General features: G+C 38.5%; 1 protein-coding gene across 9 annotated transcripts in view; it reads right to left on the minus strand.

Moving 5' to 3' along the window:
* Positions 1-27,934, minus strand: part of COL14A1 (collagen type XIV alpha 1 chain) — a 113,356-nt gene that overhangs the window by 73,982 nt on the left and 11,440 nt on the right. For 8 of the 9 annotated variants that reach the window (XR_007629482.1, XM_050320113.1, XM_050319940.1 and 5 more), the window contains exons 5-11: positions 25,658-25,744; positions 6,425-6,580; positions 5,637-5,756; positions 4,124-4,288; positions 3,570-3,731; positions 1,996-2,144; positions 924-1,053 (exon numbers count right to left, since the gene is read on the minus strand). Coding sequence is in view for 8 of the 9 variants with exons in the window: in XM_050320113.1 (XP_050176070.1) it covers positions 924-1,053; positions 1,996-2,144; positions 3,570-3,731; positions 4,124-4,288; positions 5,637-5,756; positions 6,425-6,580; positions 25,658-25,744 (969 nt within the window). In the remaining variant the exon portion in view is untranslated. The remainder of the gene's footprint in view (positions 1-923; positions 1,054-1,995; positions 2,145-3,569; positions 3,732-4,123; positions 4,289-5,636; positions 5,757-6,424; positions 6,581-25,657; positions 25,745-27,934) is intronic. The other variant, XM_050320388.1, reaches the window with a different exon arrangement.

The following is a 27,934-nucleotide window of genomic DNA, read 5'->3' on the forward strand; positions in this document are numbered from 1 at the left end:
TCCCAGAAAATCTCTGAAGACACTAAAGACTGCTATCCTGAAATCCAGAATTGTGGTCCTCCTTTTTAAACTCCTCTCTCCTCTCAGAATCCTGAATTCCACCACCTCACGGTCATTACATTCAAGGCTACTTGTGACTTTAACATCCTCCTCCCCACATCAGTTCTTCCTTGTTTCTAAGTACCAGCCACAGCAGAGCACCTTCCCTTGCAGGTATCTTGACCAATTGTGTCAGGAAGTTGTTGTCAAAGCATTGTAGAAGTCTTCTAGATTGCTTTAGCCCTACTGTGCTGATCTTCCAGCAGATATCACCTACTGATACATCACATATGGACTTCCTGTCTCCTAGTCTGAACTATGAAGTTCTTCTTTACTTCCATTCCTAGTATCTGTAATGCTTTCTAAAAAAAGTAACTGCATTTTGTATACAAATACCCAAAACTAAAAATGTAATAAGTCTTACAATATCCCAAGTCACCATTTTACAAACAGAAAATAACTGAATCATTGATAAAGAAACGAATAAAAATCTTCGAAAATCTTTGGGAATCACATGCAGGTATTTCTGGTCCCACCTAATCCTCCCCTCACAAGATCATCTTCAGCCACAAACCTATTTCATACAGTTTGGCTCCACACCCAAAGTACAGGAATGTTCCAATATTAGGGTTCAATACAATTGACTTCAAAATTCAGGTCAGAGATAAAAACTTTCTCAATGTTTAAATATTCACAGAGAATTTGGACTTAGGAACTTAGCCCAGAACTAATCAAAACTAAAATTAATTTAAGGCACATGCACTAAAATAAGCTAAATGGAAAAAAATTCCCTTCTGTATTTCTTTTTCAAAGAGACTAACACTTACACAGTTTGACTAAATGCAGACAGTCCAGTCTGCAACAAAGGTGCTAAAGATACTCACGTGTAGTTTCCGTTCCACGGAGGCCCTCACTGGCAGCATTTGAGTATATGGCAAATACAGCTATCTGGTATTCAGTTAAAGACATCAGGTTTTTCAGAACTGCTGTTGATACACTTCCATCTACCACAACCTGTTTAAAAGAAAATTTAACTAAATATGCATAAAGCAAACTAACTACATTACCCTCAAATCAATCAATCTGTCTTCCAGGTAATTTTTACACTGGCATCTACAAATCAACATATTGAAATATAGTAAAGTGTCTGAAAAAACCAGCAACAACATTCATAATCAAGATGTTTAGCTGGTATAAGTTGCCATTTAGTACAAAGGAATAGCTTAGATACAGTGTATGGCATACAGTTTAAGAGTATATATGTGGCACTTTTGATATAATATCATAAATATTCCTTAGTACTACATACATACACACACAGAGTACTTCAAATTGACATTAATACATATCCATGCTAAACAAGTTCCTAGTAAAAAGGAGAAAAAGGAGACAAAAATATAACCTTAGTTCAATCCCTTTGCTCTTTGCCATTCCATTCAATTTTATAAGTTGTCAGCCAAAGCCAGGGCTTGTTCCACTGCATTTTTCCCCATCTCCAAAATGGTCAAGTCCCACTCAAATAATCACCTCTCTCCAAATTTTGAATGACAAATTTTAAGTGTCCCAAAATGTACACCCATAGCATATTCTTTTACGAATCATTATTTTCTTAGAACTGAAAATCTGGCTTGCTGTTCTTGTAAACGGATGGGTGCAGGGGGAGTCTACAGAACTGGTTCAGTTCTGTGGTTTCTTCTCAGTGTAAGAAAAACGCAGGTATTTCACCCCGCCCCCTGAAAGTGCTTATTTTTACACTTTACTCCTTTACTTTACATTGTAAACAAAAAAGCAGCCTGGCTACCTAACCTTCGTCACCATCCACTGTGATCCTTTCTGTAGTGGGCTTCAGAGTCCACACAGGGAATTTCAGGGCAGATTTAAAGTAAGACCATGGATCTCCTGGGTTAGTTGCTGCTGTTGCATTAAAAATTTCTGGGAAGCTTTTCCTCCTATTACCTCTTCTGGTGGTCCTCCTCGAGTGGGATAGTACACAACCCTGTATTTTTCCACTTTGCCTGGCGCGTGGGTCCAGCTAACCCGGAATCCTCTCGCTGTCACCTCTGATGTGACCAGATCCGAAGGAGCCCCAAGTGAAGCAATTGTGCCTAGGTTAGAGACAACACAATTTTTTAAATTATTTTGTTTGTTGTATTTGCTGAAGCTCTAAAGATCATTCCTCATCAGTAGTGTGGCTACTACACACTTAGATTATTTTCAAGGAAACAAATAAGTAATAATGAGTACTGCACATGGAGTTTCACTGGGACTAAGCTTCCCCGGTCTTTCATAAACCTTTATATGAAAAAGACAAAATACAAAACTAAGCCTTCCTGTCCTTCCTCACATCACTTTCTCAAGACCCTTCTTTCTGGTTTGTTTTTGTTGTTTGGTTTTTTTTTTTTGTTCCAGGTTGCTTTCTTCCCAGTCATGAAAAACATACAAGTACATATATGATCTTGTATCTCCTGTGCTCCTCTGAGGATGGAAGCTGATATTTTGTCTGTCAGCCAACTGAAGAGATGCAGTGAACAGTCATCTTCTCTCGCAATCATTCCTTTCCACAAAGATGTTTCATCTCTCTATGGTTTTTTCATCCTCTCCCTCCCAATTTCCCAACTGACTACTCCCTCTACAAGACAGTTAATATTCTGTATTTCTTCCAATTTCCAGGTCAATAAAAGAGGAAAAAGATGGAATGAAGCCCTACTAACACACACTTCTTCATAGCACAGGTAGAAATATCTGTGACAGACTTCCTTACTGATATATATTACCAGTTTACTGAAAAATCACTCAGCATTTCTCTGATATTAAGGAACCAGAAACCAAGAATACAAACAAAATCCACTGAAGCCTTTCAGAAAGAATTTCCTCAGGTAGAACTGTTTCTCTGGCAAATTGCAACATTTTTCCATAGCCATTTTTTTTGTTCAGAAAAGCAAAAAACAACTGTAGCCAGTGGAAGTGTTTTGATAGAAAAAAAAATTTCTTTACCACCATCTTTTCTTGTGTGCTGAAATATATTTTTGTGTGTGTGTTAAAAGAGAAAAAAGGCTGTCATCAGGAAGGGACAAAGCAATCTAAACAGTTGAAACTTCTGAAAACTTATGAGATAATAAAAACAGTAAGTTAGGAGATGGAAAGCACAGCACAAATGTAACAATTCCATGTGCAGCTGTTAAACTAATTTATCCCCAAGTCTGTGTATAATAAAAAGAATTTCCTTACTGACCACTTGGAAATAGTTACAGCAGAATGAATACATATTTTTGTATTTTTGGGTATTACCAAATACCATAATATTTACCACTATCAAAGACAGAGAACAAAACATCACAGATATCAAAGCAAGAATAAAACATACCTAGGAAGGTAACTTCCCTGACAATGTACCTTCTTGCAAGTAAAAGAATATAGAGCACAACTCAAGTGCCAGAAGCCAGCCCAGAACTTAGACTTGTAGCCCTAAGTTCATCAGAAGTTACATTCTTATACATTACATTATATTATACATTTTGTTTCTTATTCACCTTTGATTTCCTTTTCCTGTTCCTCTACTCGTGAGCACACTGTTCTGGTAAGACCTTCAACAATGGTATGCATGAAGTTAAAGTCAGCCACATTGTAGACGTGTGTGCTGTCAGGTTCAGAAGCAATCTCTTTAAGCTCATTTATATCTGCATTCTTTACACCTTTTATCAGAAAGAAAAATGAAAATATTCGCAATGAAAAAGAAAAACTCTTGTACACAGAGGGATTGATAAAAAATTACTAATATCCAGTTCTATTCATTTTAATGACCAACTGCAGATTGTTCTATTGTTAAGATCTTAATTCAAGACTTTCATTTCTGCCAGCACAAGTGGCATCTTTTCAGATGTCTCCTGACAATGTATTATCTGTATATACTGCTAAATTCCAATTATAGTAGCAATGAATTGGAGAACATATTAAAATATATAAATTAATGATATACTTACTGGATACAGACAGAAAAGAAACAATTCTTTAAATTGGAGAGCAACAGATACAAATACACCAGAGTATAAAAGGACACAATATATAGATATGGCAGAACACACACCAATAGCGAACAGCTCAATGCCAGCATCTCTGAGGTTTTTAGCAGGAGGGATAACATCATCTTGGGACTTCCCATCAGTGATCAGTATCCCAATTTTAGATACTCCAGGTCTTGCACCTGCTTCAGGCTTAAAGCTGTTTTCCAAAATGTAAGTTAAGGCAAGACCTAAAAAGGAAAATATTTTAAAAGACTTTAAGAGGTGAAAACATCCCTTAAGTTTGTGAATATCACAGTGTTTGTTTTTCCACTCAATTTAAAAATTGAGAAACCTTTTGATGAAGAATAAATATAAAAGAAGAATTTATTTACTGAAAGATTAAATTCCAACAAGGAGCCTAAACTACAGAGAAGATGACATTTATTTTTAATAGTCAGTTGATCAATCAATGTACTTTAATCTGGCTATGGAAACCTAAACTGATCTTCCTGAAAATGCATCATTTTTTTCTTGCTCTACCAAGCTAGAACAGAAGGTCCCTCTTATTCTACCTATGTTGATTACATGAAATCACATGCTCTCAATAGCTTAGTAAACCCCCATGATACAATCTTAACTTTTGTTTGTTTGTTTGTTCTTTCTGATTTAAAAGCTGAAGAAGAGCTTTATTTAAACTTAGGAAGAATCTGATTTTAATAAATGCTAATTATTTAAAGGGAAAGAAGAGCAACTCCAGGACGAACTTACATGTCACAATGAACTCCTATCTGAAAACTCTCATAAGTCTCCAGCAGCAAAGGTTCCTAACTCACTTTCTTCTAACATCCACATAAAATAATCATGGTAATTTACTACTTTCTACCACACAGTAATTTCATTCCTAGAATCACAGTAGAGTCTTTCTGCCCTTTGTCCCACTGCAATCATTCCTTCTACCAAAAGAAAGGCTGTTGCACATTCTTTCTCCCCTTTCCTATCCACTGGAAAAAAAAAAAAAAAAAAAAAGGAAGACAGCAATTTACTTAAAGCCATGTCTGGGACTTTGGTTATATCATTCCCCTGGCAAGACAGCCAACATTACTGACTGCTGCTTTGATGACACTGGAATTGTACTCAGAGACTGTCAGGCATCCCCCCTTTGTCCATCACTAATTGTCTCTGGGGCTTAAGTGCTCGAACTACTCAAAGGTCAATGGAAATCTAAAAGCCCCAGGTGGTCATTTGAAAGGTTAGTATTGCTAGTTGTCAGATATTAAAACAACATTCTTTCCTTCTCCAGAATAAAGCTCTGTGCATGAACATTATGAATGGATTTTACATTTTCTTCCTAGCAGGTAAAAGATTTTACTTCCAGGACAGAAAGTTTATGTACACTTTGTATTATGAGACCCTATCCTGATATCCAATAAAGCCAATGGACAAGCACTTAGAAAAGACTTAAAGGACACTGGATAAAGCCATTAGCAAGCTGCAAAACCCCTGTCCTTTTTACCCCTCATAATAAGCACTAACTTCTTAGTCTCTGCAGCAGAAGACATTTTTAATAAAAGGAAAAAGCTAAAACATACACTGTACCTGTTAATGTATTCCCTCCCTTATATGGGAGATTACGGACTGCATCCAAAACAGCATCCTTTGTGCCATAGGCATTCAAATGCCATTCAATTCGGGGATCACCACTGTACTGTGCAAGACCTAAAGAACCAGAAATTAAGGTAATCCACTGAACAACAGAGTGGGGTTTTTTTGAAGTATCTACACTTTATCTACTTGATTACCAACACCTTACTGTAAGTAGCTCTGCTACTACAGTAGAAAAACTTCAGTGGTTGACAACAAAATTAGTATGTTATGGGTGACAACTCCTCAATTAATTTTCAAAGCATTTTGCTCAAGTAATAAGTAAATGAAAAGCAAACAAGCACACAACTTCTTCAGAGTTTAACAGCTCAAGACTATTTTTTTTAAAAATAATAATTTTACTTTATACATTTTTGAACAGTAGCGGATCACAAATATAACATTTGAGCCAGTTTAAATCAAAAGAAAAGCCATCCACTGGCACATTCTGCCTCTGAAAATTAAACTGCAAGGATTTGAGCTAATGCTGACTGAAGTCAGTAAGACTGCTTCCACTGTTTTTATTCTTCCACTGACGCTGCATTAGCATTTACCTAAGTTGAGGATCACAGTAAACTGTGAGGAACACAAACATTCCAGCAGCGTTACTCTTACGATAGCAGTGCTAGTTCCAGATGAGGATGAATCTCGCAAAAAAAAGTACCATTAAGCTGTTAACTATCCTGAAATGATAACATTTTTATGTTGGTAAGAAGGATTAGGGAAAAACTATGGCACCTCACCTACTCTTGTTTTCTCAGATCCCACATTGAAAGCGGAAACCAGGTTTTCCAGGAACAGTCGAACAAGCCTGAAATTGAATCTGCCAATACTCCAAGAACCATCTACTAGTATCACAATATCTGCAATTGCTGGAGTTTTACAGGTAAACAGGCTTCCTGTAAATCATTAAAATTAAAACAATATTATTAATTCAACAATAAAATCATAACTCAATAAATAATTGTCTTCTTCCTCCCACTAAGCTTAATAATTAAAGCTTTCTTCCATGGCACAAGTGAGAAATAAGCAAAATTACTAAATGTGTTTGTTCTATATTCAGTAATAGAACAGTCTGGCCATTATCTGCTTCCATTCTTTCATTAAGGTGTTCAAAATTACTGTTGGGAGACCCAAGAAAATAAATCTTCCTTCTAAAAATAAAATACTTGAGAAAGAAAAAAATTAACTGCAATAGAACACAACCAAACCAGCAGTTCATTTTCATTCCCAGTGTACATATACAATTTCAGTCCCAGTACACAGTTCATGACACAACCTTAGGCACAGAGAATGCACAGAGAGCTACCTATAGATGCAGACATCCAAAACAGTTATCAAGGCCCCTTTTACAGTCAACATGGAAAACCAGGTGTTTCTATACATCTCAGCAGCTCTGTAGAAAACCATCAGCTGCCACTGTAGACTTGTAAAGTTAGAAGTGAATCTCACCCCTGGGAGTCTAGAGCAAAACTGGAGGTCAGTTGAATCTCTTGTATTACACCTAAGCAGGAGGCACTCAATATAGCAGAGGTAAAATGCAAAGACCTCAGATTCAAATTCACAGTCTCTAGGAGAATGAGCACCACATGAAGCTTTAGCCTTACAGATATATGTAAAACACAAACAAACAAACAAACAAACAAAAACAAAAAAAAAAAACACAGAAAAGATTTGATGAGAATTAGCAGAGATGCATGTTAATGGTCTCTAAGGTTTAACAAACCAATAGGGAAATCAGAGGAAATGGAAGTAGAGATTAGACACAAATTGTACGATAAAACAACTGAGAAGCCTAAACAGAAGTGCCAGTTTGAGAAAATGACAGGAAGAGAAGTAAGAGAACAGAAAAGGTTTCCACAACCTCACACATGATCGCCATATTCAACAGAAGTGTTTATGTGACTGTAAAAGTAAAGTTGCTGAAACAGTGGACTCACATCCTAGGGAAGGAAAGCAAAGGAATGATGTTACACAGGTATAACAAAAAAGAGTTTGAAGTACAAATATAGCAAACTCCCCAACAGACTGACTATAGAATAAGTATGGAAGTAGGAAAGCCAAAGCAAAGTAGGTTAGTAAAAAAGGTCATTATGAACCATTTAGGGTCATGTATCATGGTCCTGAATACAGTAAAAAACAAATACAGATTAATGAAGTATGCTGCAGCCCAACTTTGATCATCATTTCTGTCAGGATCCACTTCATAAAATTAGATCACAAAGAATACCAACACCTAACATGGTACTAACAGGAATCACCAAGTACACTGCTAGAAATGATCTTGAGCAGAGATATTCAGCAAATAAAAGAAATAATTCAGTAAGAAATTATCCAAGAGGTGCTTGCATTAGCTCACAAGAATCTCTCCTGTTACAGAGGGAATAAACCACATGGCTAGCAACTGAAAATTCTGACACCATATTATTAATGACAATCTTTTCATTAAATACAAAACGACAGTCTCACAAGCGAAAACAATCTGATGTGCAGAAGGTCTTCAATTGGTAATAATTAACAGTTAGACTCAAACTGTAGTGTAAATCCACTGAGCATTAAATCTAGTCCATAAAGTTACAGTTAATGTCTTAAACATGTACTACAAATGTTTTTAAGAAGAACAGGGAACATTTCCTACGTGCAGCTAGCAGTGCAGAATAAGTTCTAAACACATGACAAAAATTCCACTTACAAAGATGCCAAACTAAATATTTTATTTTAGTTTTTACAGTACAAGACAACACTATTTGAATTGGCAACACATTTTAATGTATCAACACTGGGGAACATTTAGTAATCATCAGAAAAATGATCTTAAATTGGAAGATAAATCCAATGGAGGTCCAAATCTTTATGTCACTGAAATCAACAGGAAAATTTCCCTTGATTTCAGTGGGACTGGAATCTGTTTTGTGATTTAACAGGAACCTACTGGTCATTGCAAAATTAATGTTTTAAATACCTTCGCCAAATAAACTTCCTGTTAATCAGTCTGCATTACTCGCAGTACATGAACATGTGGTTCAGTTGTGCCATTCTCCCACTGGCCATGATGAGCATCGCCAGCTTCAAAAGAGCTGCTGGCAAAGTAAAAGGCTGCTCAACACCAGGAAGAATGAAAGCACTGGACCTCTGATTCACATCCAAGCAGCTGTACTACAGCACAGATGTACCTTTTCAGTATTATCCCAGCAGTTTAATCACATAGTCCAGTGAGAATAACAGGATTTGTGTGGCTGTATTTTCCTTCTCTACTTCTAAAATCATATGCTGGATATGAAACCCGGTTATTACCCTGGGTCTTAATCATTTCATATCAACAGGTTTTGCCTATAAGGCTTCTTTAATCCTGTAGTGATGGCTTTGCGAATAAAAGCTTTTATTGTTTTTTCTAAATCCATTCAGTTAGGCAAAATCCGAAGAATAAAGAAAACAATAACGACATTCCTTTCAATATTTTATTTCCACATCATCAGATCAGAGCAAATAGTATAATGCAATTATTTTTTTGTTAAAGAAACGTGTGGTTTGATCCAAGATTGTACTGCAAGGTCACAGTGTGAAAATTTGATTCGTTCTTCGTAGGTGGGAGATACTTGTTGAATCTTTTCTGCATAAAACATTTAGGTTTTGTTACTTCTGTACACCCACTATTTGCTTATGTTTTCTCCTTGTTGTACTTAAAAGAATTGTAGAAAGTTCCCTAAAACGGAATAAACAACAGTGAGATATTAAACAGAATAACACACTGATAGAAATCTTTACAACCTGATAGGAATTCAAGCACCATGACATTCTAGTTTATAAATTTAGTCTAAAAGACACTGTGTAGCAAATGATTTCTGCACCCCACTGGGATTAGCCAGTTTCCATTACCAGTTCTTGCACATGTCTTTTTCAATGATCTCTCCATATAACCATACATAGTCATGAATTCCTGGAGAGTCTGAGGAGAATTTTGAACATTTCAACTATCTACACATAACTTTAACAGGCAATTTCCCCAACAATCCTTCTTAAAGGAGGATGACAGGAGAGCATTCCATATAATAAAGCTTTCAACAGTCAGTGTTTTAGTCCACTAAAGTTTCAATAGCGTGATCAGCTTATGCTTTTACTCAGTCACCAAGAAATGAGCAGTGAGAAAGAAGGTCCCACTTGCCTCTGAATTATACAGTACTCACCACTTTCAAGAGCAGGACGGGAGGGAAGAGACCAGGTATTACCCAATTTTGCATAGTGCTCCCTAATGTTATTTAGAAAGCATTATTATACTTCAAGTGCTGCACTCCACAACAAACAACAACATAGCCTGTGGTTTTTAGGTAAGCAAACATAACAGAATTGCACATATCACAAAGTTAGAACAAGAGCTTATATATTTTACAACAGCAGCTGCCTTCAGTGCATCCACCTACACTTGGTGGAGAATTTTTATGGGGAGAAAGTAAATTAATGGACTTTCTATAACAAATATACAATCTTCCTAGCATTACTTGGCAGAAGGAACTTGCCACTCTGCCAGGAAGCTAACTGAGGAGGCAGGGACTTGGTCTGCTCCTTTCTGCTTGTCACAGATGAAGGAATAGGCTCAAAATTTCACCTTCAAAGGCACCAGCATACAACTAAAGGCTACCAGTAATGTTTTATGGCAAGGTATTGGCACAAAACCTACTTCAGTATTACCAAATATCATATCATCATCAAGAATTTTTGTTCCCTTTTTTTGAGGGAAATCTTTCAAAGAATAGCCAGCATTGAAGGAGCTTTACATCTACCAAATTAAGTTTCTTGCTTTTGATTCCTCAAGCCCCAGGCACTAAAGGTGATGTTTGTGCTTGCACTTCCAATATGCAAGTGCTACAGCACTATCAAGACCATGTCAAAATCTGGCTGAGAGTGAAGCCAATGATGGCAATGCTGAAAAAAAGATCCAGCTAGAATTTCCTAGGATAGAGAGGGAGAGTTATTGGAGCCTGCAAAATGTAACTCTTGAGACATCCTATTGAAGGGAATGGAGTGCAGTGAGGCCTGGGAGGGGCTCTGGCAGGGCAGGGGCTGCTCAGAGCACAGCAGGGTCTGCAGGCTTCTGGAAACACTGACCACCTCTCGGTGGCTGCATTTTCTACCCGTGGCTGTTCCTTCACACACATGTTCAGTGAGCAAGTGAGCAACGGTAAAAAGCTAAAGTCTGACCAAAAAAAACTGCAAGCCTTACTTAGACAGAAATACAAAGCTATGATTTTTAAACTACAGTAGTGGCTCTTTGACTCTTGGAGTTAATACAACTACTCTTTCAAAGTTCCTTGGAAGTCAAAGGGAGAAGCAGCAAATACAGGCACTGCTACATGGGAGGACTCAGTGCCTCAGACAAACCAGTTCCATTTGCATTCAGACTTGATACGTTTTGCAGAAACACATTTGATATTTTGCCTCCCCTTGGTATGAAACTCTGTTCTCATTTTCAAGAGCCAAAACACACACTTCTGCTAGAAGAAGTTAAGACTATAATTCTTTCTGAGTCTGCAATATGTTGTTTCCTTTCTTACTCCCTGTCACAGTGGAAAAGTCAAATAATATATGTGGAAGAGAGGAAGAAAGTTCAAGTAGAGGTCAGTAATAATACAGTATGAATAGAAGACTCGTTCATGGCATAACAAAGCACAAAAGCAAGATGCTTGTTGACAGAAGCAAGTGAAAAATACCTTGTGAATAAAGCATGAATAACAGAGAACAGCCAGTCCTCCACAGTGATTGACAGCACCACAGCTGAGCAGAAGCACCACTGAGGACAAGGGCAACATAAGTCTACATCAGCAAAATGTCACTTCTTTTTTTAAAAAAAGGGGTTAAAAAAAAATAGAGGAACGTGAGGCAGTGTTCAGCTCCAGAATTCAGTAACTCACTAGTCCACGCTCCTGACACTGATATTACTGCAGTGTGCTGGTGATATCATCATTGCACTTGGACCTCAGTTTAACACATCCCATATGTCAGGTCATGGACCAGACAGTTCCATACAACATAACTGCTGTTCTTTGAACTAGATCCAACCATAGCCTGAATTTGAAGGACTCAAATGCTGGAACATCATTAGGCTGAAAGAGCAGCCCAACAAGGTTAGAAGTTTGTCCATGCTCCCTAGGAAAAAAAAAATAAATTAAGCAGCCAGCCCTTTCCCATGGAACTTATTCTGTTCCAGGAAACCAATAGAGGCCAACTGGTATGCCTACAAATTTGTTATTTGGAGGAGCTGGAATATTAAGACTTACCGAATCTGTTGTATCTAATCACGTCATATTTGACTGTAGTTCAATAATTTTGCTTCTTTCAAAAAGTACACAGCAGTAACTAAATACTATTTAAAGTGTACCTTCTGAATTTAAAGCCAAAAAAACAATTAAAGCAATAGCTGACAACACATTAATTACCTGCATATACTGGTGATAATTCTCAAGAGTGAGAGAAGAAAGCATACAGCCATTTTCTATACACATTTACATGCACACTCAATGACAGCTGTACTTCTGAAGTAATCACTGGTTTAGAAAAACTTTCAGGACTTTCTTCCTAAATCTGAACTTTTTAATTTGCTTGAAAGACAAAATAAATATAGAAGGTAACTATGAAAGAGAGTGCTGATCTTTTCTTGCAGACCACTGTTGATTGATAGCACTGAAACACCTGATGTCTGCAGTAGCTTACTGAATAGCAACACTAAACACTCTTGGTCTGTGCACCTAGATAGAAAAACATGTTTTAAAATCCCTCTGCACTTAAACTGAGAGTTGAAAACACTGGTTTTACTTTCTCTTCCAAAGGGCAATGTGTCAACACAGAACAAAGCACACTGCTGGTCTTGCCTGAAACTGAAGTTCAACATGGCAAGATGCCGTGTCCATTTATCCACGACTCGCACTGAAGATGATCTGTGACCCTCCTGTAAAGTAAACGAAACCTAAGAAACTCTCCTGCAGATTACAGTGATCATTCTCTACTTGTCTTTCCTCTCACTTCTGCATCTGAGTACATGTTTTAAATGAAACAGCTGTCCTAAAGTCTACATTACTTTTCAAGATGGAAAACTATAATTTTTTTATTAATAAGGTCATACTTATTCACCCTTACTATGTAACAAATATGCCAGGATTTAAAAGGCTTAGTTCTCCCTTTGCTTTAGGGAAGTATGAAATCCCTGACACAGTTTTCTCTGGTTATCTAGAAGACAGTTAATCAGGGCACTTCAGACAAAACTGGTACTCAGATATCCTAACATTAATTAGGTTGTACATATAAATCCCTCTAAACCATGACAAAAAGCTGGCCTGTGTCTGAGCTTTTAACACAACAGGTAAAGTAATGGAAAAGAGCCCGCTGAGAGAACAAGCTGCATACTTATAGGAGTCAGTAGCACAATTAAAAACTAGCTGAAGTGAACTGCTACAGCACTATTAAGTTACAGCTCATTATTTCAGCTCTAGGTACACAGGACATTCTGGCCAGTGTGTCTAGAAACAAAAAGGATGGTGCAATACAGTTACAGTGCAGAAGAATTCAAGAGCCTATATTACCTTGAAGCATTCTTGAAATAATATTTTCATAATGTAACCAGTGTATATATGCCTGCATAAATACAAACATGTGGTGATCTTTAGAAGCGTCACTAATTTGGGGTGTCACGTGTCAATCCACAAAACTCCAGGATGCCATTCATGCCCTCTTGAATGTAGCAATTCTTCCATTCTCTAATTAGCAGAGATGTCTAAGTGACCACCTTGACATATTCTGTGATTCTGTTTATTAAAGTACCCATCTGCTACCACCTCCTCAAAGCTTTTTTTCAGTCTTCCTTCAAGGCTGCCATACAAATTTTAAAAAGTGGTTGGAGGTTCAATTTGTTACTATGTGGCTTCAGTTTCAAAGAGGTACTGTCTTACATCAGAGAAGCATCACTCACGATATACTGAGATGTTTGCCTAGAATATACATAGTCCTGAGCAAGCCTACAGACTTCCAGTTATGAGAATTCATGCTGCCAGATGATGAACTGTAAAGGAATGTCTCAGCAGGGTAATTATGAAAGTGTTTCAATAATGAAACATGTCAACATGGACCCTGAATCTGACTTAAGGGAACATCTCTTGCTGCCAGCAGAATCCAGCCATGCCAGCACAGATGCTCAAGAGTTAATGACTTGAAGAAATGAAAAGCAGTCTGAAGATAATGAAAGACCAAAAGACCATTCATTCACCTGAGTTTCTATTAATCCATCATTCAAGGATGTGAATAGCAGTCTCCCACTTCAACTAAGAACAGATTGCACAAAAAAAGGTCAGTGCCTTAGGAAAAGCTACCAAAGAAAAAAAGAGCCCAGACAGGTTTTCATTTAGTAATGGTTCAGATTTACCAAGCATTATATGGATTTACTGTGCAGAGATATGAGAAGAAACATAACTCAAGGATTATGAACCTGAGGATAAGTACCTTTTAACTCAGCAACTGTGAACCTGAGTAGTTCTGGTATCAGGAGGTGGATCACTTTATGACAAAAATCAAATTTGCATTTAGGTCCCAGATAGGCTGCTTCTTTTTCTGCTCAGAGAGTAGAGAGAGAGCTGTAAAGTTGCTTTCTTTTTCCAAACTACAGATTCTCTAGATATCTATGTCAACACTGTGTTTACTCTTCAGTGAAGCAGATGCATTCAAGGAGAGTTCTTAAAAAGGGACAGGGGACAGGGAGGGACACTGTGTGTAACAGGCAATCTGTCCAATCTCCAGCTTCTGCCTGGCCTGGAACACTTCTGAGAGGCAATAGACAACCACAACCACTCTTATGACATTAAAATACTGACAGATAGAAGAAAAGCAGTTCCTCCTACAGAAAGGAAGAGCCAGGAGATAAGTAAAAGGAATCCCTGGTTAACAATGGAAACTGGCCATCATTTCTAATGTCAAGCTTTCTATTTCTGGAAGAAAGCAAGGGTTTGTCATCTGGCGTATACATAACAACCTTCCATTTAATACTCACTCTGAAACTAGGCTAAGGTAAATAAATAAAATTTAACTCAATTTTACACATATCCAGAATAGACAAGGTAGCTACAAAACATATAGGAGACCCTTCTTATGTTGAAATCAACTCCTTGCTCCAAATCTCTCTCACTGTTCTTCTCGCTTCCCTGGCATCACTTCAATCAGGGATTCCTTCTGTCGGGATCAAAGTGCACAACTCAAAGTGAACCCTTTCCCAATTTCAACTTTCATAGCAACTTTCAGGTCTTCATTTTCAAGCTTGCTTTCTCTCAAAAGTATATTTTTCTCTTATTCGGATTATTTCAACACACTTGCAAATAAACTAATGGCCATTTAGTTTGGCCAGATGGCAGATGTAAATGCTGCAATCTCTAAATGTAGCTTGCTTGGTTTTCTCCAAAGCAACTAACAAATGTCAGCAAGGGAAAAGCACGTAAGAATTCTGTCCATGTCAGTGCTGATACTTCCCATCAGGTTTTTCAGTCGTGGGAGGCATGAAGGAGTCTTCCAAATTACCCTGGTCAGGTCCAGAAGTATTGCCATTGCAGAATGAAATCCAAGTCACAAGTCAAAGGACAAAAAAGCTATTTCCTCCAGAGAAATTCTTATGATGAATTGATAGAATAAGCATTGATCATCCACAGCACAATGAGCTAAAACTTTCTGGACAGTAAAGGGGAGTTTACCCGAGAGTTTCTTGGAACAGAATCCTTCTGTAAGTCCTCCAGTGACTAACAAGGAATTTCTAATATACAAAGCTCTGCATGGCAGCTCACAGTTTTATAAACTAGCTTGGAAAATTAAAGGATGCCTCTCATCAAATTCTACCTTCTGAGAAGTACAGAAACCAGAATGACTTATATGCAGTATCCTAAATGCATATATCAAAAGAAGCAAGGGTACATTCTGACAAGTCTACTTCACCTCCTGTTTTTAACAGATATTTGCATCACCTGAAGTTGAGAGAGAAGATGACATCCATGAGGAGTCACACAGAAGAATGGAAAGCCATCACAACACTTGGCACAAGTTAAAAAATTGGCACAAGTTAAAATCACTGTCAAAAAACCCCCATGCTTTAACATGGATGAGGGCCTGCTGACAGGATTGCTGGGCAGGTTCTACATGGAGCCCAGTGCAGAGATCTTTTAGCACACATCAGAATGGTGATCTGGCCAGCAGTGAAACCACTGAAACCACTGTCTGCAGGCATTTCAGTCACAGCCCTATTGCCTAAGATCAGGTGGTTAAGCACTGCTTTCACTAGTGAAAGCTGAGAAAGTCATCATGAATCCTCTGCTTGGGCTAATATTGGGCAGAACAAAGCCAAGTGAGTCCAAAGCCAAAGAGGAAGATAAAGGGCCCAGTGGCTGTTAGTAGTACTTGCTTGGCCAAGCCCTGTGCTTCATCACCCCAGACCTACTGGGACCATGTGCTTAGTCTTGCTATTGGTTGGGAATTGGACAAAATGAGATCTAAAAAACTATTTCTGAGCTAAGCACCTTCAGAGTGGTCAGAGGGGCATGGTGAGGGGAGCATTATTATAAATGCTTGCCAAAGCCTTGTGGTGATCCAGAATGTTCAAAGAACACTGCAGCATTGTCCAAGCATTCCCCAGTCTTCTCAAGGGAGGTGTGAGGATCTTAGGCCACCCCCTCTAAAGAAGTACAGAGGATAGATTCATTTCTATGTTCATATTTCTTTTAATTGATTAGTAAATGCTACAACAAGCAGGTATACACCACACACTCAAGCTGCTTACAATCAGGTCAAAGAACCACGTGTCACTGCATGCCACACAGTGCTGGAAGACCAGTTTTTGGTAAAGACTAGAAAAATATTTGTCAAGATGGTAAGCAGAGAACTGAAAATTAAACTGAAAAGAAAAACAAGTCCTGAACTGACAGCCTACACAGAGCATGTGCCCTCAGCTGAGAGGCAGTTATGACAGCAAACGTGCATCCTGTTTCATACGTGACAAGGCAATGCATCCACATACCCCCTACAGACACTGCAAAGATGAAATATTCAAGAATCAGTACTATGTATATACATCTTTTAGGGAAATGTAGACAGCAGCCTACCACTGAGACAAATGCAATCGGTAATTCTAAACGTCACTATAATTTCTGATGCAGACTTTAATCTACAAATGTCCAAAAATGAAACCTATCATATAGAAATACTCCACAATGCTTAAAGAACTTAACATATCTCCAAGTAGGAAATGCATTTGTTCCTATTCTGCAGCATCAAGAACGTGATGCTAAAGACTACTGGTGAGGGTTATATCTACACTTTGTAATGCAGGATAAGGTAGAACACCTTGAGCTAGCTAGTTCTGAGCAGGCTAGCATGTTCACCAGGGAGAGTGCTGTACTGAACAACAGAGCTGCAGTGCTCCCAGTTTTGAATTAAATGTGGTTGCATCCAGCTCGAGCAACCCTTCAATACGATATTGCACTGCACTGGAACAGAAGAAAACAAAAGGCAAACAAAAACTTTGTGTTTGCCTCTTGTGAGAGTCCAGCACAGACACAGAAACTAAACTGTAATTACACAGTCTCATCAGGCTGGTATCTTCCAAGATCCACAACTCATTTTTATAACTTGTACTCACATTTTGATAACTTGAACTTACTTCATAACATGGTCTGTTCATGGTTCAGACTGTTGGGGATTACTGCTCAAGGGGTAACGAGACATGGGTACAGGAACAAGTATCCAGGGGTTGAACAAGATCTATTATGAGATATTTAGGGAAGGAAACAAAAGCATTGAAAGGGAGGGATCAAGGTAGTTTGAGGAAGAACACGAATGGGAAAATAGGAAGATAAAGGGGCCAGTGGCTGGTTAGTAGTACTTGCTTGGCCAAGCCCTGTGCTTCATCACCCCAGACCTATTGGGACCATGTGCTTAGTCTTGCTATTGGTTGGGGATGGGACAACCCTGCACACTCCTACTGGGCTAAAGGGTTCAGTGGTCCCAACGCAAGACAAATAAGAAATAGAACTAAAAGTAGAAGAACCAAGTACTTTCCAAAAACTTTGCTTTTATCCTCCCATTGCAGACTCAGATGAATTTGCAAGGGCTGAGAAGACAAGGACTGTTTGGGAAGGACAGATTGGCACTAAGGAAAAATGCCCACACAGCATAGTTAGGATTTCTTTTTTCTGCAGCTCGTAATCAAGAGCTAAAGTGCCCTCCAGAAAGCTCAAGAAAACACTGCTAGTAAGTCAAATTATAGGTTGTGTAAAGACATAGTTAATGAGTTCCATAGCCAAGGAGTTCAGCAAGTAATAAAAAAAATAGAAAAATGTCATGACTAAAACCAACATTTGCAGTTACATTAGCCAGGATGAAGTGAGTTAAACTATGAAACACTGCCAATGGAGCAGAAGTTCAGAAGGTATTCATTCCTGTAGCTTAGTCAAATAACTCACAGCACTCATTTCACACTGTCTAGTAACACTGAAGCATCTGACATTAACTAATCAAACAAGTTAATAAATTAGATAATTAGTGTTTTCTCCTGAATAGTATCTTAATATACCTCTCTCTGGATTTCTTCTACTCTGCTTAAGTAGTTCCATTCAACAGCTCCAAGGCGAATGTCAAAGCTTATTTGCATCAAAGGCAATAGGAGTGTTAGAAGAAGAAAGCAAATCATTGGATCTTTTAAGCTTACTGCACCTCTCATTTCTATCACTATCCAAAGACTGATTCAACCTTCACTGCAAGAATTATTATAGTAGAAACCTCAGAAACCATGTATTAGAAAGACAAAAAAAAATGAAAAACTATCTCACTGCAAAACAAAATAACTTTGGATCTGTCTACATGGCTTTCACAGGGAGCTGAGGACTCCATCTATTTTCTACACATAGATTAGGAAGCTAAAAACTAGGATCCCAGGAAAAACTACAAAAGATCCAGCACTGAAGAGACATTGTTTCTGCAAGATTCAGAGCACTGGCAGATCATACTCACCTGAAATAAACTGCAGGTTACTTATTCCTACTTAGCAGTATCACATGACAGATGGTTTCAGGTGTCTTTCCAGGACACTTTATGATACTAAGTGCTGAAAGTGCTAAAAACTTGACATTTAGTACAATATCACCAAAATCTCTTCTCTGTACATCACTGAGTAGTGAAGAAAACAGTGAGGACAGTGGAACCACCATGTGTCAGAGGGAACTCTGACAGAAAGAGCAGCCATTCTTCATAATAACTTTTATGTGTGTGTATATCTATGTGCACAATAATATAATAATGATAATGTACCACTAGTAGTGTTAAATTCACTAAAGATCCCTAATAATATTAAATTCTTTCAAAGGAAACATTTGTTTACCCTTACAGGTAATTTTTATCTCTTCCTCAAAAAAATTTTATATTTAAATTAATATACAAATGCAGGAATATCGATCAAGACACATGAAGTCAACTATTCACTGTTTTTAATGTCAGTTCAGATTATATTACCTACATATTGAGTATACCTTGAGTATTGTGTTCAGTTCTGGGCCCGTCAGTTCAGGAAAGACATTCATGTCCTGGAGTAGGTCCAGAGAAGAGCAACCAGTCTGGTGAAGGGACCTGAGCACAAGTCCTATGAGGAGAGGCTGAGGGAGCTGGGGTTGTTTAGTCTGGAGAAGAGGAGGCTCAGGGGTGACCTCATCCCTCTCTACAACTACCTGAGAGGAGGTTGTAGCCAGGTGGGGGTTGGTCTCTTCTCCCAGGCAATCAGCAATAGGACAAGAGGGCACAGGCTTAAGCTCTGCCAGGGGAGGTTTAGGTTGGTTATTAGGAAGAAATTCTTCGCAGAGAGAGTGATCAGGCACTGGAATGGCCTGCCCAGAGAGGTGGTGGATTCACCGTCCCTGGAGGTTTTTAAGACGAGGCTGGATGTGGCACTGAGTGCCATGATCTAGTAATCACAGTGGGGTTGGATCAAGGGTTGGACTTGATGATCTCGAAGGTCTCTTCCAACCCAGTTAATTCTATGATTCTATACAGATTATGAAACCTGGCATCTGCACCTTGCTATTATACTTTGTGGCAGCCAATGAGCATTACACAGCTCATTGTACAGAGCCTCTGCTTTTCTGTCTGTAAGGCCCACTATGATTTCCACCCTGTTTTCCACTCACCCAGTGCCTCATTTTTTCCATCGACAAGTTATCCTTTCTATTCTTATGGCCCAACATATTAGCTAAAAATTCACTTTCCTAAATTTCTACCTGCCTGTTTCAGTCTTCTGCAATGAGAAACTCAGATCTAGTATTGTCAATTGATTTCTGTTAGACCTTTCTCTATATTCCTTTTGGGAAGGGAACTGAGGGGCAATACCCATTTTCTCAGATCTTCCAGTTGGCTCCGCACTGGCCCAGAAAGCTCGGGTAATGTTCTGCCAATTTGGCTCCTGGCACACAGTAAAGGGGACTCCATCAGAGCATCTGAGGGATTAAAAAAGCTACAGTTCTCCCAGGCTTTTTAACTCTGCCACAAATCATTAGATTTTTATAGGAATCAGTGAAAAAAAATCACACCTACCCCTAATGGACATTCCTCCAGGGATGAAACATGATTTTCAGGAGGGAAGACTGAATGAATCACCATGTTCTGTGCTGACCTCCTTAACAAGTCACACTTACTGTATGAATACATTACATGTGCTTTAAAATGAGAACATAACTGTAACATTGTGATACATAAATCACAATCTTTTATGGGAGCTTATTTCTCATTGTTTTAATAGTCTGTAGCCTGTTAAAGGTTTATCCTGACAACACCTGATTCAGAAGAGAAATCTGGTCCCCAAATTCTCTGTGCTGTCCTAAATCATCTCGATTTGAGATTCGCACAAGGGAATTTCCAAAGAGGATAGGTTAAAGACAGTGTAAAAGCTTTACTCTAGTAAAGCACTAATAGACCATCTCTGGTATTGGGTGTTTGTAGCCAGGTTTGGCAGGAGGGAGGCTGCAGAGGTGGCCTTTTCGGAGAAGCAGCCAAGTGTCCCTGGACAGCCAGTGGCACCTCTGGAAAAAAGACACTGAAGAAAGGAGAGAAAAAATCAGGCAAAAAGAGGAGGAAGGGGGCAAAAAAAGGAGTGAGAAACAAAAGATGGAACCTCAAGGTCAGGGAAAGGAGTGCTCCATGGCAGAGCAGATATTCCCTGCAGCCTGTGGATGACATACATTGGAGAAGAAAGGTCTGAGACGAAAGAAGTGGCAGAGAGAAACCACTACATCCCGCTCATAACCCCAAAACTCCCCTTTTGTACCACTTGCTTTCTCTCTGAAGAGACTTGGACTGAGTATAACTTGCAGTGATAACAAGGGAGGAGGAGAGGAGTCTGCAGGGAGGTCAAGCTGAGCCTGGGAAAATGGGGAGGAAAGCTGTTGTTTTAATATTTGTCTTTTTTGTTTCCCACTACTCGCATTAGCAATTTTTTTAACTGGCAATAAACAAAGTAAATCTTCCCCCACTTGACTCTGTTTGTCTACCATGGTAATTGGTAAGCAGTCTCCCTGTCTTTATCTCAGTCCATGAACTTTTTCATTCCTGTTCTTCCTCTCTTCTCTCCAATCCTGTTGGGGAGAGGAGTGAGCAAGCAGCTAGGTGGGATTTTTGGCTGCTAGCCTAGGATAAGCCACCACACCTCTCAACTAAAAACCCCTAAAAATCAAATCAACAAGCACAAAGATAAAACTGGCCCTCAGTGTTTTGTTGTTTTTATTGAAATGGGTAGCTACACCCAGTTCAGATACATGGAGAAATATCCTGCAGAAAAGAGATACAGTCACATATTTGCCACAGGATATAGTCAAAACACTGTGATTCTCCCCTCCCCAAAGGGATTTGATTAGAGAATCACTCAAAGCAGCTCTCTGAGAAACTGTAAAACATCTGAGAAGGCACAGAATGTATTAACCCCTGTCATTGTACAGAAAGGAGCTTTGTACATGAGGGAGCTGGCAAAGTGCCAGGGTACAAGTACTCAAATATCAGTGCGTGCTGAAAGAAGCTGCATCTGGGAGCTTTTTCTCAACACAGGGAAAGAGAGAAGGCTTCTGACATTATTAATATGAGTGTACCTAGCAGCGATAATAAATCACCAAGCTGAAAAATGACAGGTTCTGAAAAATACAGAAAGGAGGTTTAAGACTTGAAAGTGGTTGCGCAGAAGAACTACAGAAAATTTCTGGAAATCAAGTATAAAGTGAGTATTTGATGGATAAATGTTAGACATTAAGGTTGAATTAATTTGGCACCATGACATTACTGGATATACACCAGAGGTTTGCTTGCGATAAGAGCATAGTACTTGGAGCAGGAAAGGAGTACATCTTTTCAAACCACTTGAATGGGTAGGACAGAATAGGTGGAAAATTTTAATCTAGGCTACTGAATCGGCTGGAAAAATTACTAGCAAGCCATACAAGCCGCTGACAGCATTCCATAAAGACAGACAAAACTCTAATACAATCTTGTGTCTTCAAGAATTAAAGAAGGAGGTAAATTTTGGAGTTCAGGAGAAGGCATGCACACCTCCCAGCATGGCAGAGCCTCAGGTGAAAATTGCGTAATCAATCCTCCAAAGCAAAGATGAAAATAAAAGTGAGATGCTTTGGAAACATCTAGAATCATTAACACAGATAACCATCTTGCATTTCTTAGCAAAGAGCTGGCTTCGAGGAACAGAAGGGTTATGGTGAAATCTTATTCCATTTGAAATTGAAAGAGAAATTTCTGGGCTTTATTGTGTGACCCTGAAGAAAGAATATTAGCTAGTATTCATAAACAAGAAGCTTATACAATTATGTGCCTTTTGTGCCTTTCAGGAAAATCAGTAGCGATACATGAGTTACCATAATACACAAGCTGGAGGTTGTATTATTGACAGCTCACATGCTTTCTCATACACACTGACAAGTATATTGCTGTGCTTCATTAATTTCATCCCAAAACAGTGATTCCAGATTTTCTGGCCAACTAAATGCCAAATCTGTCCTAATACTCCTGCTGGAGAATTTTGTCACATAATTCTCCATATGCAGGAGAATGACACTTGCCTTTCTAAGGCTGGCAAAGACACTCTAGTTTCTTCTTACATAAGTATCCTTCTGTAACAACTGGGGCAGTTGTTCACAGAAGATACCACCTTACATCAAAATTTGACACTAATAAGTGAAGAAATAGGGTTTTGCTACTCTTTCACTCAAGGCAAGAGCAGAAGCCACAACCACTGATAATAGCAATCTGGACAAGAGCTGTTTTCAATTCTTTTTATGGACAAAGATTGCTCTTGTTTACAGGTAAGATATTATATCAGTCCTAAGAGGAGTGACTGAGGGAGCTGGGGTTGTTTAGCCTGGAGAAAAAGAAGCTCAGAGGGGACACCTTATTGCTCTCTACAACTACCTGAAAGAAGGTTGCAGTGAGGTAGGGGTCGGCCTCTTCTCCCAGAGGACAAGTTATAGGACAAGGGGAAATGGCCTCAAGTTGCACTAGGGGAGGTTCAGGTTGGATATTACGAAAAACTTCTTCAGGAAAGAGAGGTTAAGCACTGGAATAGGCTTCCCAGGAAGTGGTACAGTCACCATTTCTGGAAGCATTCAAAAAACAAGTAGACATGGCACTTTGTGAGATGGTTTAGTGGGCATGGTGGTATTAGAACGAAGGCTGGACTTAATGATCTTGCAGGTCTTTTCCAACCTTAATGATTCTATGATTCTGATAACTTCTTTTGTGCTGTTAACTCCCATGGTCTTAGCAACTGGATCAAGGATACAAACACAGCCACAGAATGTATCAGGGTTGCTATTAAATCCATCAAATTTAGCCATACATTAAATTGTTATGAAACCAATTAACTGCTAGCCTTAATTCATTTGGTCATATTCAAATCATTTCCTGTCAAACATCTGCAGAGGATGAAGTTATTCTTCATGGTTTTCCCATAAAATTTGGCACTTACTTATTTAATCCATTTCTTTCACAGACTCTTCCTTATTTCTTTGATCCAATTTCAATATGACGTGTCTTTATATATTAAACTAGGAAGGGTTTGATAACATTACTCTGAGTATCAGTTCTGAGTTCACTTCTAACCCAGCTACACATTTTTTGCTGATGCTGTTATTTTTGCACAATGTTTTTGCTTGGAATCTCACCCAACTCCCACTGAAGTCATTCACTTGGAATCTCCATCACTTTGAATAATCATTATACTGCATAAAGGGAAGAAATATGCAATAGCTAGACTGTAGGAAAAGGGTCCATTACTTTACAATAAAATATAGCTGTGTTGGGAATAGGGCTAAGCAAATTCAAGAATTCAAAAAAAATAACAATGTTTTTTCTTTCTGGTCAGGTTTGCTGATCAAGAAGTTTGTAGGTTTTGTCATTGTTTCAAATTTATACCCCAGTCTTCTAGTAAAACCTGCTACAGTAAGGCAATAGCTTTTCACAAGAGTTGGATGGGGATGTATTTTGCTCTGATACAAACTGCCCTGATACAACAGAAGTTCAGATGCGTAAAAAGTTGTGCATGGAGGAGGAAAGTGACTGAGCTAAAGACTTCACAAGTAAACAAAAATCCTAAAAAGGGAGAGACTGCAGATCCAATCTCCTCTTGCCAATTTTTGCCCCTACTCCATGAAAAAGCATAAATCCTCTCCCACAGTCTGGCAGACACTTTCCTCTGTCTGCATTTAATCAACATTTTCCTATTACAGGCCCAATTTTCCCTCCTTCAACTTTTATCGCTTGTCCTTCATTAAGAAAGCAAATCACATTTTCCTTCTTAAGTTTCTTCCAACTCAGTTTTCCTCCAGACATGATGTAGGAAAGATCACCTATATCCACTACCCCATCATCTAGCAGGTATAACTTGTCTCTTTAAGTGTTGCAAACTCTAGCTAACATTTTTCCCAGTCTACTCAATGGAATTCAAGGGTGCTTTGGCTTGAGAAATGCTATATGGAAACAAACTTTCAAAGTGCTAATAAATAAAACATGACACAGCTATGTGTGGTAAGAATAAAAACCCACTGAAGTGAGAAAAATTTGCATGGGCTTCAAGAAGCTTTGGGTGAAGCCTTTGATACTTGCATTACTGGAGACAGAGCCAAAAGGGAAGGGGGAAAATGGCATCCTTGAAACTGTCCAGTTCATTCACAGAGACTCTGTTTAGGCTCATACCAAGCTCTTCTCTGTGCTCGTTCTGTACATCATAAATAATCACTGAAGGGAATAATTACTGTTGAGGTTACTTCATAAAGAAGAAGCTATTTGAATTTTAGAAAAACAGGAAATAGAGCTGTGTATTAAGCTTGAACTAGATTTTCATCCATACTAGACAAAATCATGGCAAGCAATATCACATTTCACCAGAAGATTGGCTCCTTGCAACTAGACAAAATTAACTCCTTTTTTTCCCCCTCTCAAATTGTTTCAAATCTTTTCAGATATATATATAACCAGCATTAGGATGGTTATCAAGTTATTATATGCCTAATTATACAATAGTATCAATTTGACTTTAGGTGGGAATCAATACTGCAAGACTGTCTTACAGCCAAGAAGATATGAAGTCATTATTACATACACACACACACACAATTCTTTCACTCCTCAAAGTGTACCCAGGGGGGAAGTACAGGCAAATAGGATTTTAATAATTTTTGTCTATTCATGGTGGTATTAGTACTTACTTTATAAAGTGGTAAAGCAAAACACAGAACTAAAAGCAAAATTCTGTTATAGCAACTCTCCAATATTCCTGAAAATACTGATTTTTCCTTTCTGTTTAATTTAACCCTGGGAACCAGATTTAAAGTATGACTTGCAGAAAATCTCTACAATGGCCAAGTTAAATAAAGAAGCTGATTATTGCAGGAATATCACATCAGTCATATGTGTTATGATCTGACCTTCTGGAGCTGGTTTACTCGCATTTGTTTTTTCTGGATCCTTCACCTTGGGTTTATTTGTTTCTTTTCTTCTCTCTATATCTTTAACTGAAAAGCAAGAGGGAAAAATAATCAATGAATCTAGAAACAATGCAGTTAGAATAGTGCCATTTTCTTCTTGCAGATCAAGTAGTTGCACAAAACTTCTTAAGATACGCTTAGGTAACAAGTGACTGTTTCTGGGTTTTCCCTCCCTCCCTTTGGATTTATTACTTTTATGGATTGTTCCCCATCCTATCATCATTGAAGTTCTCAGAAGTGACTCTCCTCACACAGCAGAGTCCAAATAGTGACATCAGCACCTAAGCCCATGCAGACAAGCTCCCACACTGGAAATATAGTCCAAAAAATTGGCAAAGCTAGCTGGGGAAAGTCCAGCATTGCAGAGTTCCACTCCAAGTCAACACAAAAGCACATAAACCAGCTGTTACACTATCCTCTTCACAGAATCAGCTTAGATCCCATGCCCAAATCTGTGTTCAGGGCACCAAATACTCCCATGAGTGCAAGATTCCTCCAAAGCTGAGACTTCAACAGTTTCCTGTCCCACAAGTGGGTGGGATACCTCCCTTACTATGTCTCAAATCTCTCACAACAGCCAAGCAGAAATCAGCTTGGTTAGCAAGTCCTACTATTACACTGGTAGCCACTATTACTCTACTAACAGTCTGAAGGGTTCTGGCAAAATCATTGCTAAAGTCACATATTTGGAAAAAAACCCAAAACAACCCCTTCCAGAATTTCCTATGTTTCTAGAATGCTAATTTGTATCCACACTCCAGCTGCCTACAATGGCCTGAAAGAGTTTGAAACAATGAACTGGAGAGTATCTTTAATAGAAAATAAAATTCTACTCCAATTACACTCTTTAGTGTGACTGATATTCATCCAAGCAGGCACTGAGCCTTAGCCAGGACCAAAGCCCCTCTGTGCTACATCATTCAAAAAATGAATGTGAGAAGGCGAAAAAGGATTATCTGTCTCTTGACTATATATAGAGAGAGACAGTATCAGCACTCTGTTGTACATTAGTGGGGCCAAAGTGAAATGGATTTCACTAATTTACCCAACACTATATGGAGTACCTGAATCAACCAGGAGTGCTCCAAGTTCCAATCCAAAATACAAGCACAAGACTAAGATCTCAGGAAGACAGCAAGCCACCAAACATCTCAGTGTGATCTTCTCAGTGTGATAATCCTTTGCAGAACCCCCAGTCCTCACACTCCAAGTACAGAGGCAAGAACAACACCTCTTCTTACTAACACAGCACGTGTACCTGAGCATCACCTCTGTCTTTAGCAAATGATTGCAAAACTGATACAAATCAAATTCAGGTCCACAAGCTTGCTGAGGAGACCTTGGTTAGCTGGGTTACAGATACCAGGTCTTTGTCAGAAGTCTGGGTTTAATCCTTAACTGAACAAGACCCTGACTAAAATAAGAGAGGTGAAATAACCAGAATAAACTCAGTCAAAAAGGATGCTGTTGCTGAGCCTTCTAAGAGCATTCCTTTGAGACAAGGTTAAGAGCAAGCTGAGGAGATGCTTGATGGCCTCCTCTAATGCTAGTGCTATTGAGGGGCAAGGCTCCAGAGAAATAGTATAAAAGGCTGAAAATGCTCAAAGGAAACAAATTGGTCACATCCTGAGAGAGATTTCTGGATTTGGGAACTGTCAAATTATAACCACATAGAAAGAAGAGACAAGAAGACAACAGTTTTACTCAAATATTTACACAGACAAAAAAATTTAGTGCATGTTTTTACATCTGCATTTTTCAAAGGAAAAAAATCCCCATTGATCTTATTTAATTAAATACTCTGTACTAGAATAAGAATGTATACCTGGTTATATTAAGAGAAACATTCTTTTAACAATAAAATTTTATTATAGGCTTGAGAACTCTTTGTACGTCACTTACAACCCAGCAGCATTAAAACCATACTTCCAATGCTCCAAACCAGATGATACTCTCAAAGCTTTTTACATGTTTGACCTTTTTTCATCTCAACAATTAGTGGCCATGTGTCAGAAAAGAGGGACAAAACCCTGTAATACAGGGTAACAAAAAAAGAAGTATTTGTATATATGCTGTATCTGGTTTTACTCATGCAAGGCATCATATTGTTAAATGAAACTCCAGCCTTATTAAGTACTACATGTTTTCACCAGCAGCAAAGAGAGTATACTAAACAGAGCACAACCCCATATTCTTAAATCAAGCTGCCAGCTCTAC

Source organism: Myiozetetes cayanensis, unplaced genomic scaffold (assembly GCF_022539395.1).
Source record: "Myiozetetes cayanensis isolate MyiCay16 unplaced genomic scaffold, myiCay2020 scf1, whole genome shotgun sequence".
NCBI lineage: Eukaryota > Metazoa > Chordata > Aves > Passeriformes > Tyrannidae > Myiozetetes > Myiozetetes cayanensis.